The following is a 17,553-nucleotide window of genomic DNA, read 5'->3' as shown; positions in this document are numbered from 1 at the left end:
GCACGGTGGAGTTGATAGCAGGCAAGTTGCTTCATGTTTATCGTCGGGAAAAAAAAAATTGTTGAAAAATATTGGATAAAGGAAGACGTAAAATTGTAACCATTGTACTTTAACTATTACAATATATGGACAAAAATGTCTTTGAAGCGTAAGTATTGCTCTAATTAGAATTATAAGTTTGCTTTTGAAACTAAAGGAAGGTCCTGGAAGTATACAAAACTCCTATTATTTAGACTCTTTTAACATGATTTTGGAGTGATCGGACGTAATGTGAACAATCTCAATGTCTTGTCTACCTACTAATCGGACTGAAATCTGTAGTTTAATGTGACTCGGGTCTTCGGAATGAAATCTGTAGGCTTCATTTTGGTCTAATTTCACTCTCTCTAAAAATTCTAACTGATGTTGTCATGAGAAATGTTGAGTACAATTGATCTCAGCTCTTGAATTTATGGGTCTCAGCATGAGAGCCACATGATCAAGTAGTTGCGACTACACGAGAAATTATTAGATGGTCTTAGACCATTTGACGATCAGTTCAATTTAGACTGATAATGAAATTTCTTTGTAATATATTAACAAAGAGTTGGAATTGAATTTGGTCTACCAAGTGTCAATGTACCATCTAATAATTTCTCCAACATTAGAGCATCTCCAATGTAAAATGTTATATTTTAAGAAGAACTACAGTGCCAAAATACTATATTTTAATAATTCTGCTTCAATTGTGCTTACACTTTGACTATTACTTTCCTTAATTTAATCAATGCATTATTCTTACTTTTCTATGCGACTTTCTAGCCCATATCTACACAAAAATCCAAAAAACAAATTAGCGTCTCAAATTCTCAACTTATAGCAACCTGCTGTATATGAGAAAAGTTTTGAGAATCATATTTTGAGAGGTTGTATTGCTTACCATTGGAATGTAACAGAAAAAAAATCACCTATATTTTGAGTTTGAGAGAACATTAGAGACGCTCTTACTTGCCATTTGTCATTATTTGACATCTTTGACAACCCCTGAAAAATTTATTAGTTGATTTTAGATCATTTAACACTTGGTGGGCTAATTTAATAAAACTCGTCCGATCACCTATAAATAGGTTTTGATATCAGTGTTCCTGGTATGATTTTCCTTTTAATTCTTGTTATTTTCAGTCGGGTTTTACTACTGAACCATAAATCATGTGAATATGAAATTGTAGTTGTATGATTGCATAATATCAGAAATCATAAGAGAAGGCGGACCAAGGAACAAAAAAAGAAAGAGTTGTCGCAATTGAAGAATCCAACTAGTTCACTGGTAAAGTTCACAGCAAATCATCAATTTGCTTGGACATAAAGAATTAGAAGAGTTGTTCTATAGCCAGCTTCAGACAGAAAATAAGTGTAACTAATTTATCCGCAACATGACATGTTATTCATCCGCAACAAAAGGAATTCCCCTATAAATAAAATTGAAAAGAAATTAGTAATCAGGCAATAAAATTGAAATGAAATAAGTAGTTCTCTTTCAGGTAAAAATGAAACTGGCACACCACAACGGACAAACTTGGGATAGGCCAGACAGGACGAGTGAAGTGAGATGTTAGAAAGGGATAAAATTTCAAATGATATAAAACTGTAATTGTGCCAATTATACCAATCATAGAGATCATAGAGTTAGAGAGCGCTAATGGGCATGCGGCAGTGGCATTTTCATAAATGACTCAAAAGCAAAATTCCAGGAAATCCATGGAAGAATGACTTGGCCATTTTATTGACTTTTGGAGGTCCCCGTATTTATTTATGGGCATTACGACTCCTCAAGCCGAGGTTACGTCTCTTCTATGACTTTGCTTTTGCATATACAAGGAGGGTAAGAGTCTATAGATAAGGGAGAATAAACTTAAGTGGTATGGGCATATTCAATGCCAACTTATAGATGCACCGGTGAGGAAGAGAGATTGATTTGCATAGAAGGTAAGAGACAAAAAGGCCGACCAAAACTAACATGAAATGAAGTGATAAAAAACAATTTTTAAAAATTAATTCTAGTAGGAGATATGACTTGTGGTAAACAAGAGTGGAAAAGGAGAATCCATGGGGCTGATCCCGTTTGTACAAGATAAAGGCAAGGATGATGTGTGTGTGTGTGTGTGTGTGTGTGTGTGTGTGTGTGTTGGGGGGGTGGCATGCCTAGCACAATGTATGCATGGGAGCATGCCAACACGCCTTGGGAATGGTTGTGCACCACTCCAAAGTGGTGGCACTCGGTGGTGGTACCCGGCGGTGCGCCAACAACCCCATGGGCAAGCTGCACATGCTTTGGTGCTTGGCATGGCACGCTAAGCACGTATGGGCCCTTGGGTGTGCTAACTTTCCCTTGAGCAAGGTGTTGGCTCGGACAAAGGCATTGTGGCTCTCGATTATAGCTCTCAAGCCCGCGTGGGTAGAGCACAATGGCACAGATGGACTTATGTTGATGGCATGGCATGTGCCATGCCCCAACAGACCAAGGCGTGGCAAACTCATGGGCATGACTTGGGATTGGTCAAGGTGACCACGAAGCAAAGCAAAGGGAATGCTAGATAGGGCTTGGCATGGACTAGGCCCCATTCCGTTGGCTACTTAGAAGATGTTGGTGGCACGGGCCAAGGCAATGGCTGACATGTGGCTTAGATAGGTGGCATGCATAGCTTTGGTCAGCAGACAGTTCGTACAAATTGGGAGTGGTTGATGGCCACCTCCCACACATGCTGACATTGTGGAGAGGTGGGGTTGTGCCACCACCCATGCAAGGTGGCAGCTTCTGAGAAAGACAACACGAGAGGCGGTTGCAAGCAATTTTTCATGCATTGCTAACATGACGGAGATATGGGCAAGTGTTGGGCAACCACCAAGGCTACATGGCAAGAGTTGGCTTGTGCCAGCAAGCCCTAGCAATGTTCTTTGGAGAACTAGGCGGAGTCTTGGGTTTTTGACTCTGGGGCATCGTTTCATGCTACCTCAAGCAGAGAATTATTTGACAGCTATGTCCTTTTTTTCGAGTAGTTGAAGAAGCCGAGACAATAGTTGGGGGTGTCAACTGAAATGCCTTGCTGGCAGCAAGCAAATTTTGCCAGCACAAGCCTAGGTGTGTGGGGATGTCATCCACCAACATAGTGGGCAATTTCATAGGCAGGTGTAGGCAGTTTTGTGAGTGCCTATATATAGATATTTAGGGGTCTGCAGCAAGGAGATAGACATTGTGAGCTTTGCTGTAGATCCAAGCCGGATTTCCTTGTACTATTTGTAAATTTAGTGAAGGTTGGAAGCCAAAGGCAGAACTGTAAATTGTTGTGTGCGCTTTTTGTTTTTCCAACTTAACCTTCGTGTGTGTGGGAGTGTGACTTGGTGTGTGTCCTAGGCACCAGGTGTGTTGGCTGAGACTAAGAGGCGGTTGATGGCTACCTTGGTGCCATCACAGCAGCGAAAATTTGGTGTTGAATTTGACCCTTCTGACATCTAACATGGAGAAAATATTTCAAAAGTTGGGGAAGTGGGGGAGCAGTTTTATGAGAATATTAAAATGATCATCACCTCACAGCTGCTTGTCCTGCAACATCAACTGCCCCCTCATTGTGGGAGATACAGGAATTGGGACTTCAGTCCCACAAGGAACTTGAAAGAGGTGGATGGGAGGGGATGGACTGGGGTGAGCATGCCCCCATAATAAAATTAGCATACCAAATATGAGAAAACTAATTGACATGACATCCGCATGCCATCTGGCATTTTGGTATTCGGACTAATCACCATTTCAATAGTAAAATAAAGTGCCAAAATGCCCAACTCAACTCAACAAAGCCTTCTCCCACCTACCTGGGTACATGTCTTATTTTTCCATTCTGCTCCTATCTAAAGACCACAGCCTCAGTCAAAGGACATGTTATCATATCTTTATTTACCAACTCTTCCCATGTTATTTTGGTCCCCCACACATTTTTTTTTTTTTTTTTTTTATTTTTTTATTTTATGACAAGCTATTTTGGATGGTACTTTCAGCTTCTTCCCCTAGTATTATCCTCAACGCGAAAAAATAAAATATAAGGATGAGGAATCGCAGAAGAAGCTGTTAAAGTACACATTCCATGGGGGCAATACTTGCAGGATCAGCAGTCCATTTGCTATAACCACATCAGCAGGCTCAGTAAAGATAAAAGTAACAAAAAAAATTACCAGCCTCCATGTCTTGAAAAATAATCATTATCCAGCGATATAGCAAGTGCAACGGTTACTGCTCTCTCTGCCAGAGTCAGGGGACGGGTTACTTCTAACTCTTGAAGCTAAAAAGGAAAAAGAATGAAAAAAAAAATAAATAAATAAAAAGGAAGAAAGAAAGAAGGAAAACAACATAATTAAGGACAACTACAAATAATAATAAATAAAAAGACCATCTATTATGTGGTACTTTACCACTCCAGCAGGGCCAATGATGGCGGTACTATCAACACTCCCAAATCGGATAACATACTGGCCAGCATCAGTGAAGATCTGCATCATATTAATTAGACTTTTAGATTGTTATTATGCACTTCTTTTTTTGGAAGTTACAGCAAACACACCCTCACTACTCACAATATGTCCCCACTGGGACTCGAACTCTCGAAATCCACCCCCCCCACCCCCCCCCCCCCCCCCCCCCCCCCCCCCCTCTTTGGGGAGGAGAGATCATACCATTGGGCTAGAGGCCCTTTGGCTTGTTACTATGTACTTCATGTTAAAAAAAGAATTATGAAATCAAATCTTTTAAAATCTCTCTACTACAGATGATACTACAAGAAAAGCATCATGATTTAAAGGCAATTCACTTATAAAGGATACACCTGTCAGTGGATCACGTCATGATTTAAAGGCAATTCACTTATAGAAACCTGGTGACAATTTCGCATCCGACAATCAGACAAATTTGTGGCCAGAACCATGAAAAATAAATTTAAAATTCAAAGTTATAGCTAAATCCAATGGAAAAATAATTTAACTCGACATTATTTAAATACATCTAAATTTTTTAGTATGCATACAGTTATATGCATTAAGTAATCCAGGATGGGTGCCAGTTCACCCATACCCAAACTTTATTATTTCTAAAGATTCCAGGACTTATGGCCGTTGATGAAATCATTAGCCCCACACCCACTTCATCAAGCATGGGATTTTTAAATGAGTATTTAGAAAATTGCTTATATCTATGAGCCTGAAATATAAAATGACTTGAGAAACAGTACATTAAAAAAAATACTATAATTGGCCTTCAGATTTGCAAAAGAGGTTACATAACTCATAGTGAGCCGACAACTACAGATCTTAATTCAATACTTTAAATAGGTTAAAGACCCCCAAATATCTTAAATCCAAAACCCTATAATGGGTACAGTGTCATGAAGTAGTGTGCACTATTTCCACCCTTAAACATATTGCTTCCGATATCTTTGGATATCCATTCCACATCAGAAAAATTGAACTAATCAAGTTTGGAAGAAAGAAAATTCTAGATAGATCAGAATTTATTTTTTTTAGCTCCTCTTCTTTTCAGTCTTCTTTACCGCTTTGGCAACTTCATTGTCAACAAATAACATAATATTCTCTTCTATACTCGATGAATTTTCTCTTTCCACCTTTCTCTTCTTTTTTGATAAGTTTTTGTCATCCTATTTTTTTTTTTTTAATAATAAATTTTGTCATCCTATTTTCAAACCAATAATATAGTTGATATCCTCAAATCAACAGAGAGACCAAGTCTGGTGCAGTGAAACCTTATTTTCAGGAATCTGCCGAAGTAATAAAAAGAAATGGTCACATGCCCAAATGTTCTCAAATCATAATTCTTAAAAGATACCAAATCTGACACCTCAGATACATTTAAAATTCTAAAACAACGTCAAGAACAATTTGATCAATATTTCACACCATAATAGTCACGTGATGCTACAGCTATATTTCCTTGAATTACAACACTTCCTAATGGCTCTTACAATGCCCAATAACACAATATATCAATCCAGCTTCTTTTTCTTAAGCCAATAGAATTGCATAAAATTCTGATCTCTGTTGTTGAAAGAAGAGAAACAAGGAAAAGGTAGAAGTAAAAGAATTTCACAACACACAACCAAAATAAAGACAATAGTGGATAAGAATAACAAATAATGGAGTCTTAAATCTTAACACAGTGAATAAATATGGGAAACACTGAAAGTGAAAAACCAACCTCAAAACCAAAACCCCTCCAGTCACGTTCTATTTGAGCCAGAACTCCCCCATCAATATCCTTCAAAGTAAATGTCCAGTTCCAAAAGCCAGGATTCTCAACCACTGCAAACTGCTTATCACTACAAAGGAAATGACAGACAGGTAAATAAAGTTTTAACCATAGATACGTATGATGGAATCGAAATTACTTAAAAGAAACAAAATTAATCCTGGGGTTTAATGGTGACGTGGAAATTTGGGGAGTCAAATAGTGCACGGAAATTTCACGGTTGCAGAAAAGGATTATGCTGCTTTTGGGGGGAACTTCTTAAAGGAGGTATATTTTTACATAAAAGTAAGAAAGGATTGTGTTTTTGAATGAAAGATGGTCTGACTGCTCTTCTCTAAAGGCCCTTATAAGATCTGTTTGCAACAGCACCTTTCCGAAAGGCCAAGGTAAGGATCGTACTAGGAAGTAAATCGAAGGAGGAGGGAAGGGGGAGTGGTTGCAGCAAGAATGTAGTTTCACAGAAACCTATTGGGTTGTATACTTCAGAGGGTAAGATGCAGGAGGATATCTTGGTGTGAAAGATAAGCAGACTACGTAGGTCCCTGGTGAAGATGTTCACTGAATCTTTGATGGTTCAAGCGCACTGGAGGTGGAATTTGAATTAAGACAACTACAGAGTACAATTCACCTTCTAAAATTGCTTGGATAGAATTTATACATTAAATTCTTACCATCAACCACTAATCAGTGCGAAGTGGGTGAATCCTTATAGATGTGTTGCACGCATGGTAGGGCAAGAGAATGTTAACCATCTTACAATCCATTGTTCGCTAGAGAAAGAATGTTGGGGTCATCTAGTTTCCATCTTTGGTTAAATTGGTTGCTTTTAGGCTCGATAGAAAGGCTTTTAAAGCCTGCAATATAGAGGTTATGATTCTTCTTTCGTCAAAGCTTGAAAGGGAGCCCAATTTTACCTTTTTCAGTCCATAAAAAACAAACATAAAAGGGTTTTTGAGGCCCTGAGATCTCAACCTGGCTTTGAAGGATGTTTATTGTCCTTTTGAGGTTATTGCTTTCTTGTGTTCTAGCCTTAGAGAAATCTAGGCCTACAACTTTATCTATTTCAGATTTATTGTGTATGCATTGCTTCTTTACAAGGAGCTCAGGCTTTACAGTTTTAGCTTCTTGTTCCCCTAGTATACATCCCGTGTCAACGGAGCTTGCCTCCTTTCTTTGTTTACTACATTCTCTTTACTAAAAGAAAACGGAAAAAAAAAAAAAAGGAATTAAGACATTTAACTGGTAGCTGTCTTTTATCCCCCTCAACTTATTGCTACATGAGGTTCACCATTTGTTGAGGAGCAGTTTCATTCTTCATTTATTATAGTGTGCCAAAAGATGACAGCATAGATAGTCACTTATCAGTCCAATTTCAACCTTCAAACAAAAATTGCAAGTTAAAATATAGCAAAAACTATATATATATATGTGTGTGTGTGTGTGTGCGCGCGCGCGCGCGCGTGTGTGAAGCAAGTTTTAAGTGTTTTCAAGCATATGATCCCATTTGCAAAACAAGAGAGGGGAATCAACCATGCACAACCTACCCTTTCCGGATTGAATGCTTTCAAACTCACTTACTGTTTAAATAGCTGGTAGCTAATGTCAAAGTTCCAACATAAATATATTACTTTGTTACAATTACAATTATGTTAAAATATAGAGAACAAATTGAATTCTGCATCACAAACATCTTTACGAATTCATAGGTAAGAAATACTCACCCTAAAAACTTTTGAAGGTTTTAGTTGTTAAATTGCAGGAGGGGCCATTTCCTGGTGCAATGGTAAAATACTCGTGCTATCATCTGTGAGAACGCAAGTTCGAATCTTGAGAGCAGCTCCTTTATGTAAATAATGTCAAAGGTTAGACCTGTATCCAATGTGCCCCTCCAAGCACCCTCAATTAACGGAGACCACACTGGGTATGATGTCCCTTTTTTCTTTTGGTTGTTAAATTGAAGGCCAAAAGGTAGGGAGCTGGTTTAAAGTTGAATGGGCTGGTTAAGATGGAGTTTTGGGGTTGAGATAGAGGATGTGAAACACTAGTGATTAGTACTTGTTGCTTGAAGTGAAGAAAAGAAGGAAAAGTAGAAGAATCTAAGAATTCCACCCAAAATCCCAAGGAATAACCCCATAGGTAAAAATTATTAAACGTTGTAGAGCTTCAAATCTTTTCTTAATATCCAAAATCAACTCCATCTAATAGAAACGTTACATAAATATTTACATACTAATAAAGTACCCCTAATTATACTAGGTCTAAGACTCTGAAATAAGAAAACGAAAACTTTGAATAAAGACTATTCCTATCCTTCTAAAGACCCCATACAAAAATTCAACGTCACAAAATTGTTCCAAAATTATCCCATAGACCATAACTACAGCCCATATACAGTAAATTTTAAAGTTACCAAATACCTTTGACCCCTAAAACCTAATAAAGCATAAACAAAACTATAAAGACAACATACAGCATCTCCAATGCAAAATGCTATATTTCCATGCCAAATCTATATTTTGAGAGGAGCTACAGTGTCAAAATGCTATATTTTTGTAATTCTGCTCCAATGGTGCATTTCATCCAAAGTGTTATTTTTTAACACAACAACCATTTCATGTTTTGAGAGCCCATTGGAATGCCTTATTTTCATTTTACCAACTTTTGACAATCTCAAAATATAAGAGGTCTTTTGAGAGATCCCATTGGAGTGCCTATTTTCATCTACTTGCTATACTTTGAGTTTGAGAGGCCATTTGAGAACTGTTATATTTGAGAATACATTTGAGAATCTCAAATTATGAGAGGTATTTTGAGAGGCCATTGGAGTGCCTTATTTTCATCCACCTGTTATATTTTAAATTTGAGAGCCCATTTGAGAGGCCATTGGAGATGCTATATAGTAAGACTCGATTCAATCATAAACTTGATTACACAAGGTAAAAAGCATGCTCTGTGTAAAATTCTTAATTCACCTATTCTAAAGTTAGCATGCTTTGCACTCGGGTGTTGTAATGTTTTAACATAATAAACCACACATCCTAACATTGTATCTGTGAATTTTGGAATTGATTTAGTTTAATGCTGTCATTTGAAGGGAACAAGATAATAAACCACAAGTCCTAATATTGTATCCATGAATTTTGGAATTGATTTAGTTTAATGTTGTCATTTGAAGAGAACAAGAGCAATGGGAAGAAGTCTCGTCTTTTTTTTTTTCTTTTTCTTTTTTTATTGTTCCACTGCATTTATCTTCAATAATATGTTCAATAATTTCAATAATTTGCTAAACAAGCACATTTTTGGATAACTTGGAACCTGACCACTCAGTACATTTCTGTCCATTGCTTCAAGCTTCGGACTTCCTTTGGTTTAACTCCATGAACATCATGTTCCCTGCACTTTCGTTAAGTACCGCAGTAGTCACAACCTATATTTCTCAAGACCAACTCAGTGGCTTGTATTAGCTTCCATAAGAGAAGTAGCAGCCAACGTAATTGATGGTTGCATTTATTGATTTTTATTACAGAGGTTGGAACTTCATTCTTTTGCTGCTCACTTCCACTCCCATTTTGTTGATGAAGAAAAGCATAAATAGAAGCATACATGGGTTGAAGAGTAGCCTCTAAAGGTAACATTCCTGAATCAAGTACATTAGACTTTGATGGAAGCTCTGCACTAGTAACATGGTAGTAGAATTCAAAAAGTTATGTACAGATTAAGAAAGATATGATTTTTTTTGCTTAATAACGGACTGATTTAAGATAGCTCTAAAAGACTAGGGTTCGTGCTACCTATGAATGATTTTGTGGTACGTATTTGTAACAGAAAGTGTTGGGAATTATACCCCTTCAATCAGTACAGCAGAAGCAAACACAAACTATCATGGAGATCCAACCATGAAACAAACAAACAACAACACAAAGAAAACAAAATATTTAACATGGTTCGTCCCCACCTGGCCTAGGGAGAGAAGAATTTTCATTATAATGAATCAAGAAGAGAATATACAACTGTAGAGAATACCCACCCAGTAATTGCGTCTCTCTACTCTCACCCACTCTCTTCTCTTCTCACTCACTCCATTCCTTTTCTTCTCTACTCACAACTCAACTCCCTTTCTAAATTTATAGAGAGTTCCTAACCCTAGCTTGGTGAACAAGTAATACAAATCTTTACCGGGCAAGGAGAGCAACTACTTGGGGCTCAAGTAGAATTACTTTAGGCCCAAGTCTAACAACACATCCCCAAACCAATACAACCCAAAGCGCAACCCAATAAGAATTTGAGACATACATAACAGAAAGCTTGTACGGTAAGAGTATAAAGAGCTAGAAGAAAGTTTCTAGGGGTACGTGAATCAAAACAGATTAGAACTTGGGTAGGTTATAAAGGTGACAGGATGCAGGAATTTCAGAGAAAGGTTCTGAAGCAAGAATTTTGAAGTTTTTAGAAGTTAGATTGAATGCCAAAGGATAGGAAAATTGTTTAAGGTTGATTAAGGTGAAGTTCTGGGTTGAAACTAGGGCTGTTTGGAGGCCACAAACAATAACTCAAGAATTGTGCTTAAAGAAAAGGAAGAGGAGGAGAATCTAGGAATTTCACATAGAATTCCTTAGGAACCACCCCTTAAGGTAAGGTAAATATCACATAAAGCTTCAAAGTTTCTCTTGAATTTCAAAATAAACTCACAGAATAGAAAGATTACAAAGATATTTATAAGTTGGAGTACTCCTAATTATACTGAGACTCACCAAGGTTGTAACCTGGTGGTACTTCCTTGCCTTCCAAAGTAGAAGGTCAAGGGTTCAAGTTCCCATAGGGGCAAGTGGGTAGGTGTGTGTTTCTTGTCAAAGTAATATATATATACACACACACACACTAAGTCTAAGACTCTAAAATGGGAAGCTAGAATTTTTTACTAGGCTCAATTTCACCCTAGACTGGGTTACACAAAGTAAAAACCATGCTCCACATAAAATTCCTTATTTGCATCTTCTCTGGTTAGCATGTTCAGCATATACACACACACACACAGAGAACTGCCAAAATATCATAACAAAGATAGAGAAAAATGACAAAGAACTCGTCCTTCTATGATAGTCATCGGTACAACTTCTGCTATACGGGATCAGAAGTTGACACACTCGGTAACACTTGATTAAGATCCTGTTTCCAATTTCTCTAACTCACGATCAGTCTCCAATTCGGATTGTATCTATCACTCATGCATTACTAGCTGTTAATTTCAAGAATCAAACCACTTCTATTCCAAGTTTATGTAACTAGGAAAACAAATGACATGCACCATGAGCACAATAATAATATATTGTCAATAAGACAAAAGTAAGATGATGGAAACTAGAATTACCCCAAGTACAAATCATAAATCCTCTTCCACAGATGCCATCTTCTGTGAACGACACCAACTTCCTAGAAAAAAATACTCGAAATCATTAAAAACTAGATTTATGCATACCTGCGATATTTTTATTTTTAACTATTGGAACAGAAACCCAATGATGTCTTGCACATAAAAAGTTTCAAATTGGCATACCTTACCATCTATCTCTGCATAAATTGAGCTGGTTATCCACCAAAAGGGCCTCCGGACCTACATGTAGGAATCAGTTAGCCCTTAAGCTGCAACAGCAATAAACCCAAAAACTCGAATGGATGGCATCATGTCAGTTAGTCAAAAAGAAATATGTGCAAAGTTCTCACCCTAAAGAAATCATTACTCAGGGCATCAGTTATGTCAGCCACAAAAGGGCGCCTAAGACGAAGCAACTGCAATAACAATATCACATTTAGCAAATGAGAATATCTAAAAAGTAGTGTAAAACCCACGTGTGCAGTTCTAAAGATAATGGAGTAATATTCAAATATGAAATATACTTATTTACCAATATTTGACTTATGTGATTAATGTATACCAAAAAAGAAAATGCAGCAAAGAGAGTGTTCATGACATGGTTTGCAGTTGCAGATGTGGAAGCGGTGTAACATAAGCAGCCAGTACCACTGTAATGTTACAGAATCAGTTATCATCATCATCATCCTTACCTTTACCCCATACAGATGGGTCGGCCTCACGAATTCTCTTTTTCCATTCTTTCCTATTATATATTATGTCTTCTATTAGGTTTAATTTTTAAATTTTTTATTTTTATTTTTATTACTTCATCCCATGTAAGTTTTGGTCCGCCTCTCTATCACTTACCTTCAAGACAAACAACTCTTCTCTAAATGGTGCATCATCGGGTCTACGTTGAATATGACCATACCACCTACCTAAGTATACTTTCTCTAATTTTACCATTTATAGCGCTATACCTAGTGTTCTCCTCACATGTTCATTATTAATCTTATCTCTTCTAGTTAGTTCAATCATCCAATGTATCATCCTCATTTCCGCTGCATGAAAACATTGTTCTTATGTCTTTCAACGGCCAACACTCTGCTCCAAAATAGGCCCCAAAATAATTTAGTAAAAAAGATTTCGACGTCACACATAGAGCCCCAATTCCCAAGTACACCACCTTTTACAACATTGGAGAACTTTAGAGATTTTTATTGAATTTTTAAAGACCAAGTAATACAGATGGTGACCTATCCATGCATTCTAAGTCGTAAGACTTGTGACATATATAAGACGTAAATAGGTAATAAGAAACTCATACAAAACAAATAATAAACAGGAAGGATTGGAGAAAAATATCATGCAAAAAACAAAATTACAAAAAGACGGAAAGAAAGAAAATGAACTTGGAAAAAAATTGCATACCTGTCTGGCAATGACATTACTCTTTTCACAGATTAAACCCACAGGCTGAAAGAAAAACATTTTATATCAGAAATTTGGCAGGATCTCTAGTTGTGCAATAGTAGCCACGTCTGTTTAAATATTAATCCCAAGGGTGGCAGAAAGTCAATAGGCTAAAGAAAGTGGAAAGGCAACATACTGATTGAGGGTAGCAGATATCTACTACAAAGTAACGATTTTCCTGCATTCCCAGAAATACAAATTAAAGGTGAAACCACAAATAGAAGCCAACCAAAAATAAATTAACAAGGATGAACAGAAATAAATGGCATGCTACTTAGGAAAATAAATAAATGAAAATGCAATAACACATAATCACATGAATAACCTTGTTGTTAACAGAGTGTTTCAAAATGGAGAAGCACAAACTTTGAGGTTGTGGAAGACAAAACAGTTCGGTCTACCAAAGTTCTAAGACTCGTCTAAGTGAAACCAACACAGGTTAGGTTCACACGGTCTTGAGTTGATTCAATCAGTGCCTCGTTCGATAAGAACCAACTTTTAAAATTTTACATCCTAGGTCTTCCTGTCCAACTAAGTCTATATTTTTTTATACATATTCAAAAGATCCAAAATAACTCTAGGAAAGATGGGGGGAAGGGAACTAAGGACTAATACAGGCACAATCACTGGAGTTTTCATACAAAACTCCACCCAACTAAGATCTAGATTGAGCACAACACCACCAATTTCCAGAAACCTGATTTATTATGAAGCTCCATCAGGACTAATAAATCTAGACAAGATGTCTAAATCAGTCTTAAATGCAAACAAGGCTATCTACAAATGAGAAAAGAGATAATTTGTTTTTCAGTAGTGCCCAGGACCCCAAATGAACTACAAGGAAAATTGTCAATTATGTTAGCTTATAGTTTTACATCAAAAAAAAAAATGTTGTCTTTAGTGAAACCAAAACTCAAATAAGTGGACACTGTACAAAGCAAAAGGATTAACAGAAATTAATACGTGAAGTCAATAAATAAAAAAATTTAAAATAAATAAATAAATAAAAAATCTACAATATACAGTGTTATGCGGTGAACAAATCAAAGAACAATCAGGGAAGAGAAGTAGGGAACAACTTCTTTCTAGTTTTTCTGTAGAAGTCTTTTTTCCACAGTCATTATGGCTGAATAAGACAGGAACTTTTGCTTCATCCATTGAAAACCATATGCTTCAATGCAAAAAACCTAAACATTATTCTCATAACTTTCCGTCTATTAGTTGGTTAAGAATTTTGAAACTATTTAACTAGATAATAGACAGACACTTGACTATTCTAAAAACTAATAAAACATCTGTAGTGTTTAAAATTTTAAATGATGACATGATGGAAAACCACTAAGTCTGTCAAATGCTTAATATAGATGGAGGTAAACAAATATATGGAGGTCAACAAATAGATAGGCCAAAAACAATTACCTGCTCAAATCCAAGAACAAGATTTGCCCACTCTATGTCCCTAGTAATCAACAAATTGGATCTTGCAAGAAGAGGTGCAACGAGGGCCTAAAAAAATTTAAAAAGTGAAGACCAAGTCATTTTGATGCAGTTAGAAGTATGTTAGAAGGCATCCAAAGCAACAAAAGATGAATGCCACAACATTAGAATTTCAAAAACCTATGCATAAAAGAATGAATATATTGCATAAAAATAAAAATCTCCTGATTTGCAACAAAAGTTTCTAAGTTGAGAAAATAAAGATGAGACACAATATTATACTGAACCTAAGCATATATACAATTTATTAAATATCTATATATGGGTAGGCTTGACCCATGAGCAAACCTCACTACATGGATTACCCATAAGTTCCAAAATCAGTTAGTGTAAAAAATCCAAAGTACGGCATTCCATCAAGATGCAAGTCTTACTTCCTTACTTTCTCAAACCTGAAACACTTCAGCTGTTCAGTAAACATTTCTTTCTTTTTATAGCAACGTTCATATTTCAAACAAAGCAGCCTGTTTTCTATTCAATGAACTATCTGTGTGGATTATCAAAATACACGAAAATAGGAGGCAACTATTGTGATAGAGTGAATGGGACTCTTGGAAATTTGTGGTGTAAGAGAAAACTAGGGCAGATTATTGAGAGGACCAGAAATTATATGGATCCTTAGAACAGCTAGTAAGGAGGTCGATGGCATTGCAAAAAGATGGGCATCCAGTCTCGTGTCTTTTAGAGAACACTTTCTCCTTGAAATTAGTGGGAATTTGGGAAACCTTGGTTGAAAGAGAATTCCTTTCAGGAGTTCTCAATTTTTAGTTCATTATTTTATATTTTACTTATACTAAGGAATCATCATCCTTGTTTCATTTTCATTTTTTTCTTCTCTTGTAATTAAATTACGGTTTCCTATCAGTAAAACACGAGCAAAGTCCATTGCTCAATACAATGGTAAAATCTTGGGCTAAAAAGGCTTATTGCATATGAGGGCAGACACTTCATACTAAAAATGGTACCTAGTTCACCTCTCCCACGACCCTGCATGGACAAGACAAACACTCGGTATTGGCCTTTGAAATAAATAAGCAAACAAAATAACCATATGAGTTTTGTAAAACATATTAATATTTTTATTTTATTTTTTTGATAAGTAAGTAAAACATATTAAAATGAACATCATAAAAACATAACAAGCAGTAAGCTAACACATGAAAAATCCTAGAGTACATTCTGATCATGAGATAATGCTATTTGAAGGGGGGGAAAGATAGAAAGGAGGACCCAACCTCACCTCCTCTGAAGATGTTGGTTTCAAGAAACCTGTGGCAGGTTGACTAAGAGGTGGTTGCCCGAAAACTGGTTTCGGCAGATCATAGTCAATTTTTTCTTCTTTTGTAGATGAGCCCGAAAACCATCCTTCTATAATATTTTCACCATGGGTTGCATCCTTATCAATCTTCCGTCTTCTTCTACCTCCAAATTTTTTCATTTTTTTATCTGCAACCCAGAGCTGTACTAGAAAATTTCTATCCAAGTTTGGATCATTTTGTGTGCCTTGACCAAATTGACGAGATATGGTCATTGCATATTGTTTTGGCCCGAATACGTTTCCTTTCAAACGATATGGCAATTTAAATTTGCAAAACATACTTTTTGCTAAGATCATTGTTTCTTGAAGATTCATATATTTAGAACCCAAACCAGATCGCTGAAATGATGTTGCAATTGCACATCCTCTTTCTTGTTGCAAACGGGTTATGATACTTCCAGAATCAAGAACACCATGTTGATGCTCATTCACAATAGAATACTGTAATGCACCACATTTGAAAATCTCTCCAGGGGATTTAGGACAGTTGGTGAAACAACGCAAACCCTTTAACCAATTCATGTAACCAAGATTCAAAAGTGCCTGAGACAAGCAATGATAGATTACCATAAAGTTACACATGTTCTAAGCTAAAACAAAAGCGTAGAAAATAAAAATTAAAAAATAAAAAAAATTGATTATCAAACTTTAGAGGGAAAAAAAAAAAAAAAAAAATTCCCGAGTAAAACTTATCAGCATATAAGAATCGACTCAGCATTAACAAGATAGCTTGAAACCCTAGAAATCAATTGGAACGGTTGAAACATAATCCAAAATACATACATATACACACACTCCACATGTATGTTATAAGTTTCTGCTGAAGAATTTTTTTTTAATCAGAAATAAAATGCATGAAAAGGGGAACAACAAAAGCACCTGGAAAACTTATCAGCATATAAGAATCGACTCAGCATTTTCAAGATTGCTTTGAAACCCTAGAAATCAATTGGAAAGGTTGAGACATAATCCAATATACATACACACACTCCACATGTATGTTATAAGTTTCTGCTGAAGATTTTTTTTTTTTTTCATCAGAAATAAAATGCATGAAAAGGGGAACAACAAAAGCACCTGGAAAACTTATCAGCATATAAGAATCGACTCAGCATTTTCAAGATTGCTTTGAAACCCTAGAAATCAATTGGAACGGCTGAAACATAATCCAATATATATACACACTTGTACAGGTGATACGAGTTTTATTGAGGAAAAAAATTCATCCAAAAGAAAATGCAACAAAAAAGAGAACGAAATAATCACCTAAAATGTTTAGTGCTATTTGGCAGAGACAAATCGGATCTTCGAAAGTGTGATTCCGTTCTTTCTTCGCTATTCCAGACTTCGGTAGAATCGGTACCTAAAAACCCAGTAGATACCCCTTGCCAAGATTGGATTTAACCATTTCTTTTTTATTACACTTCACTTTTTCACTTGCACTTTGTTTTTTTTAACCCAAAAAAAAAAAAAAGTAATAATTTTAAAAAATATACTCTTACACTTGCACTTTTGTATTATTTAAAAATAAATTATAACTCTTTCGACCTCGATTGTCAGCTCTTCCTTCTAATAGACCGTGGTTGGATCACATTGAAATTCTTAAAAAACAATTCATAAACATCTCTT

The 17,553-nt window shown here is 36.2% G+C and overlaps 1 protein-coding gene across 3 annotated transcripts; it reads right to left on the bottom strand.

Moving 5' to 3' along the window:
• Positions 1 to 1,255: 1,255 nt before the first annotated feature.
• LOC132312852 (phospholipid scramblase family protein C343.06c) lies at positions 1,256 to 17,321 on the bottom strand. Of its 3 annotated transcripts, XM_059811391.1 has the most exons (14): positions 17,191 to 17,321; positions 17,002 to 17,060; positions 16,804 to 16,862; positions 15,847 to 16,467; positions 14,529 to 14,615; positions 13,246 to 13,287; positions 13,068 to 13,112; positions 12,005 to 12,070; positions 11,838 to 11,894; positions 11,652 to 11,713; positions 6,233 to 6,353; positions 4,441 to 4,518; positions 4,204 to 4,310; positions 1,256 to 1,448 (listed from the first exon to the last, which is right to left on the bottom strand). In XM_059811391.1, the coding sequence occupies exons 4-14, from the start codon at positions 16,444 to 16,446 to the stop codon at positions 1,421 to 1,423; spliced, it is 1,293 nt and encodes a 430-aa protein (XP_059667374.1). In that variant the 5' UTR covers positions 16,447 to 16,467; positions 16,804 to 16,862; positions 17,002 to 17,060; positions 17,191 to 17,321; the 3' UTR covers positions 1,256 to 1,420. The 3 variants fall into 3 exon arrangements, with proteins under 3 accessions (XP_059667374.1, XP_059667373.1, XP_059667375.1); XM_059811390.1 differs by lacking the exons at positions 16,804 to 16,862; positions 17,002 to 17,060; XM_059811392.1 differs by lacking the exons at positions 17,002 to 17,060; positions 17,191 to 17,321 and having other exon boundaries at positions 16,804 to 16,898.
• Between the last annotated feature and the right edge of the window lie 232 nt (positions 17,322 to 17,553).

The sequence above is a fragment of the Cornus florida genome, unplaced genomic scaffold (genome assembly GCF_030987335.1).
Source record: "Cornus florida cultivar Cherokee Brave unplaced genomic scaffold, ASM3098733v1 CherokeeBrave_3.0.0_Hap2_Chr06, whole genome shotgun sequence".
In the NCBI taxonomy this organism is placed as follows: domain Eukaryota; kingdom Viridiplantae; phylum Streptophyta; class Magnoliopsida; order Cornales; family Cornaceae; genus Cornus; species Cornus florida.
This window is presented reverse-complemented; position numbering and strand designations above follow the sequence as displayed.

Excerpts from the sequence above, each read along its gene's own strand:
- LOC132312852 (XM_059811391.1), bottom strand. The coding sequence starts at position 16,446 with ATGAATTGGTTAAAGGGTTTGCGTTGTTTCACCAACTGTCCTAAATCC. Across the intron at positions 12,071-13,067 it reads GTAATGTCATTGCCAGACAG|TTGCTTCGTCTTAGGCGCCC; the intron begins GTATGCAATTTT and ends TTGTTATTGCAG. Across the intron at positions 11,714-11,837 it reads ATGCAGAGATAGATGGTAAG|GAAGTTGGTGTCGTTCACAG; the intron begins GTATGCCAATTT and ends ATTTTTTTCTAG.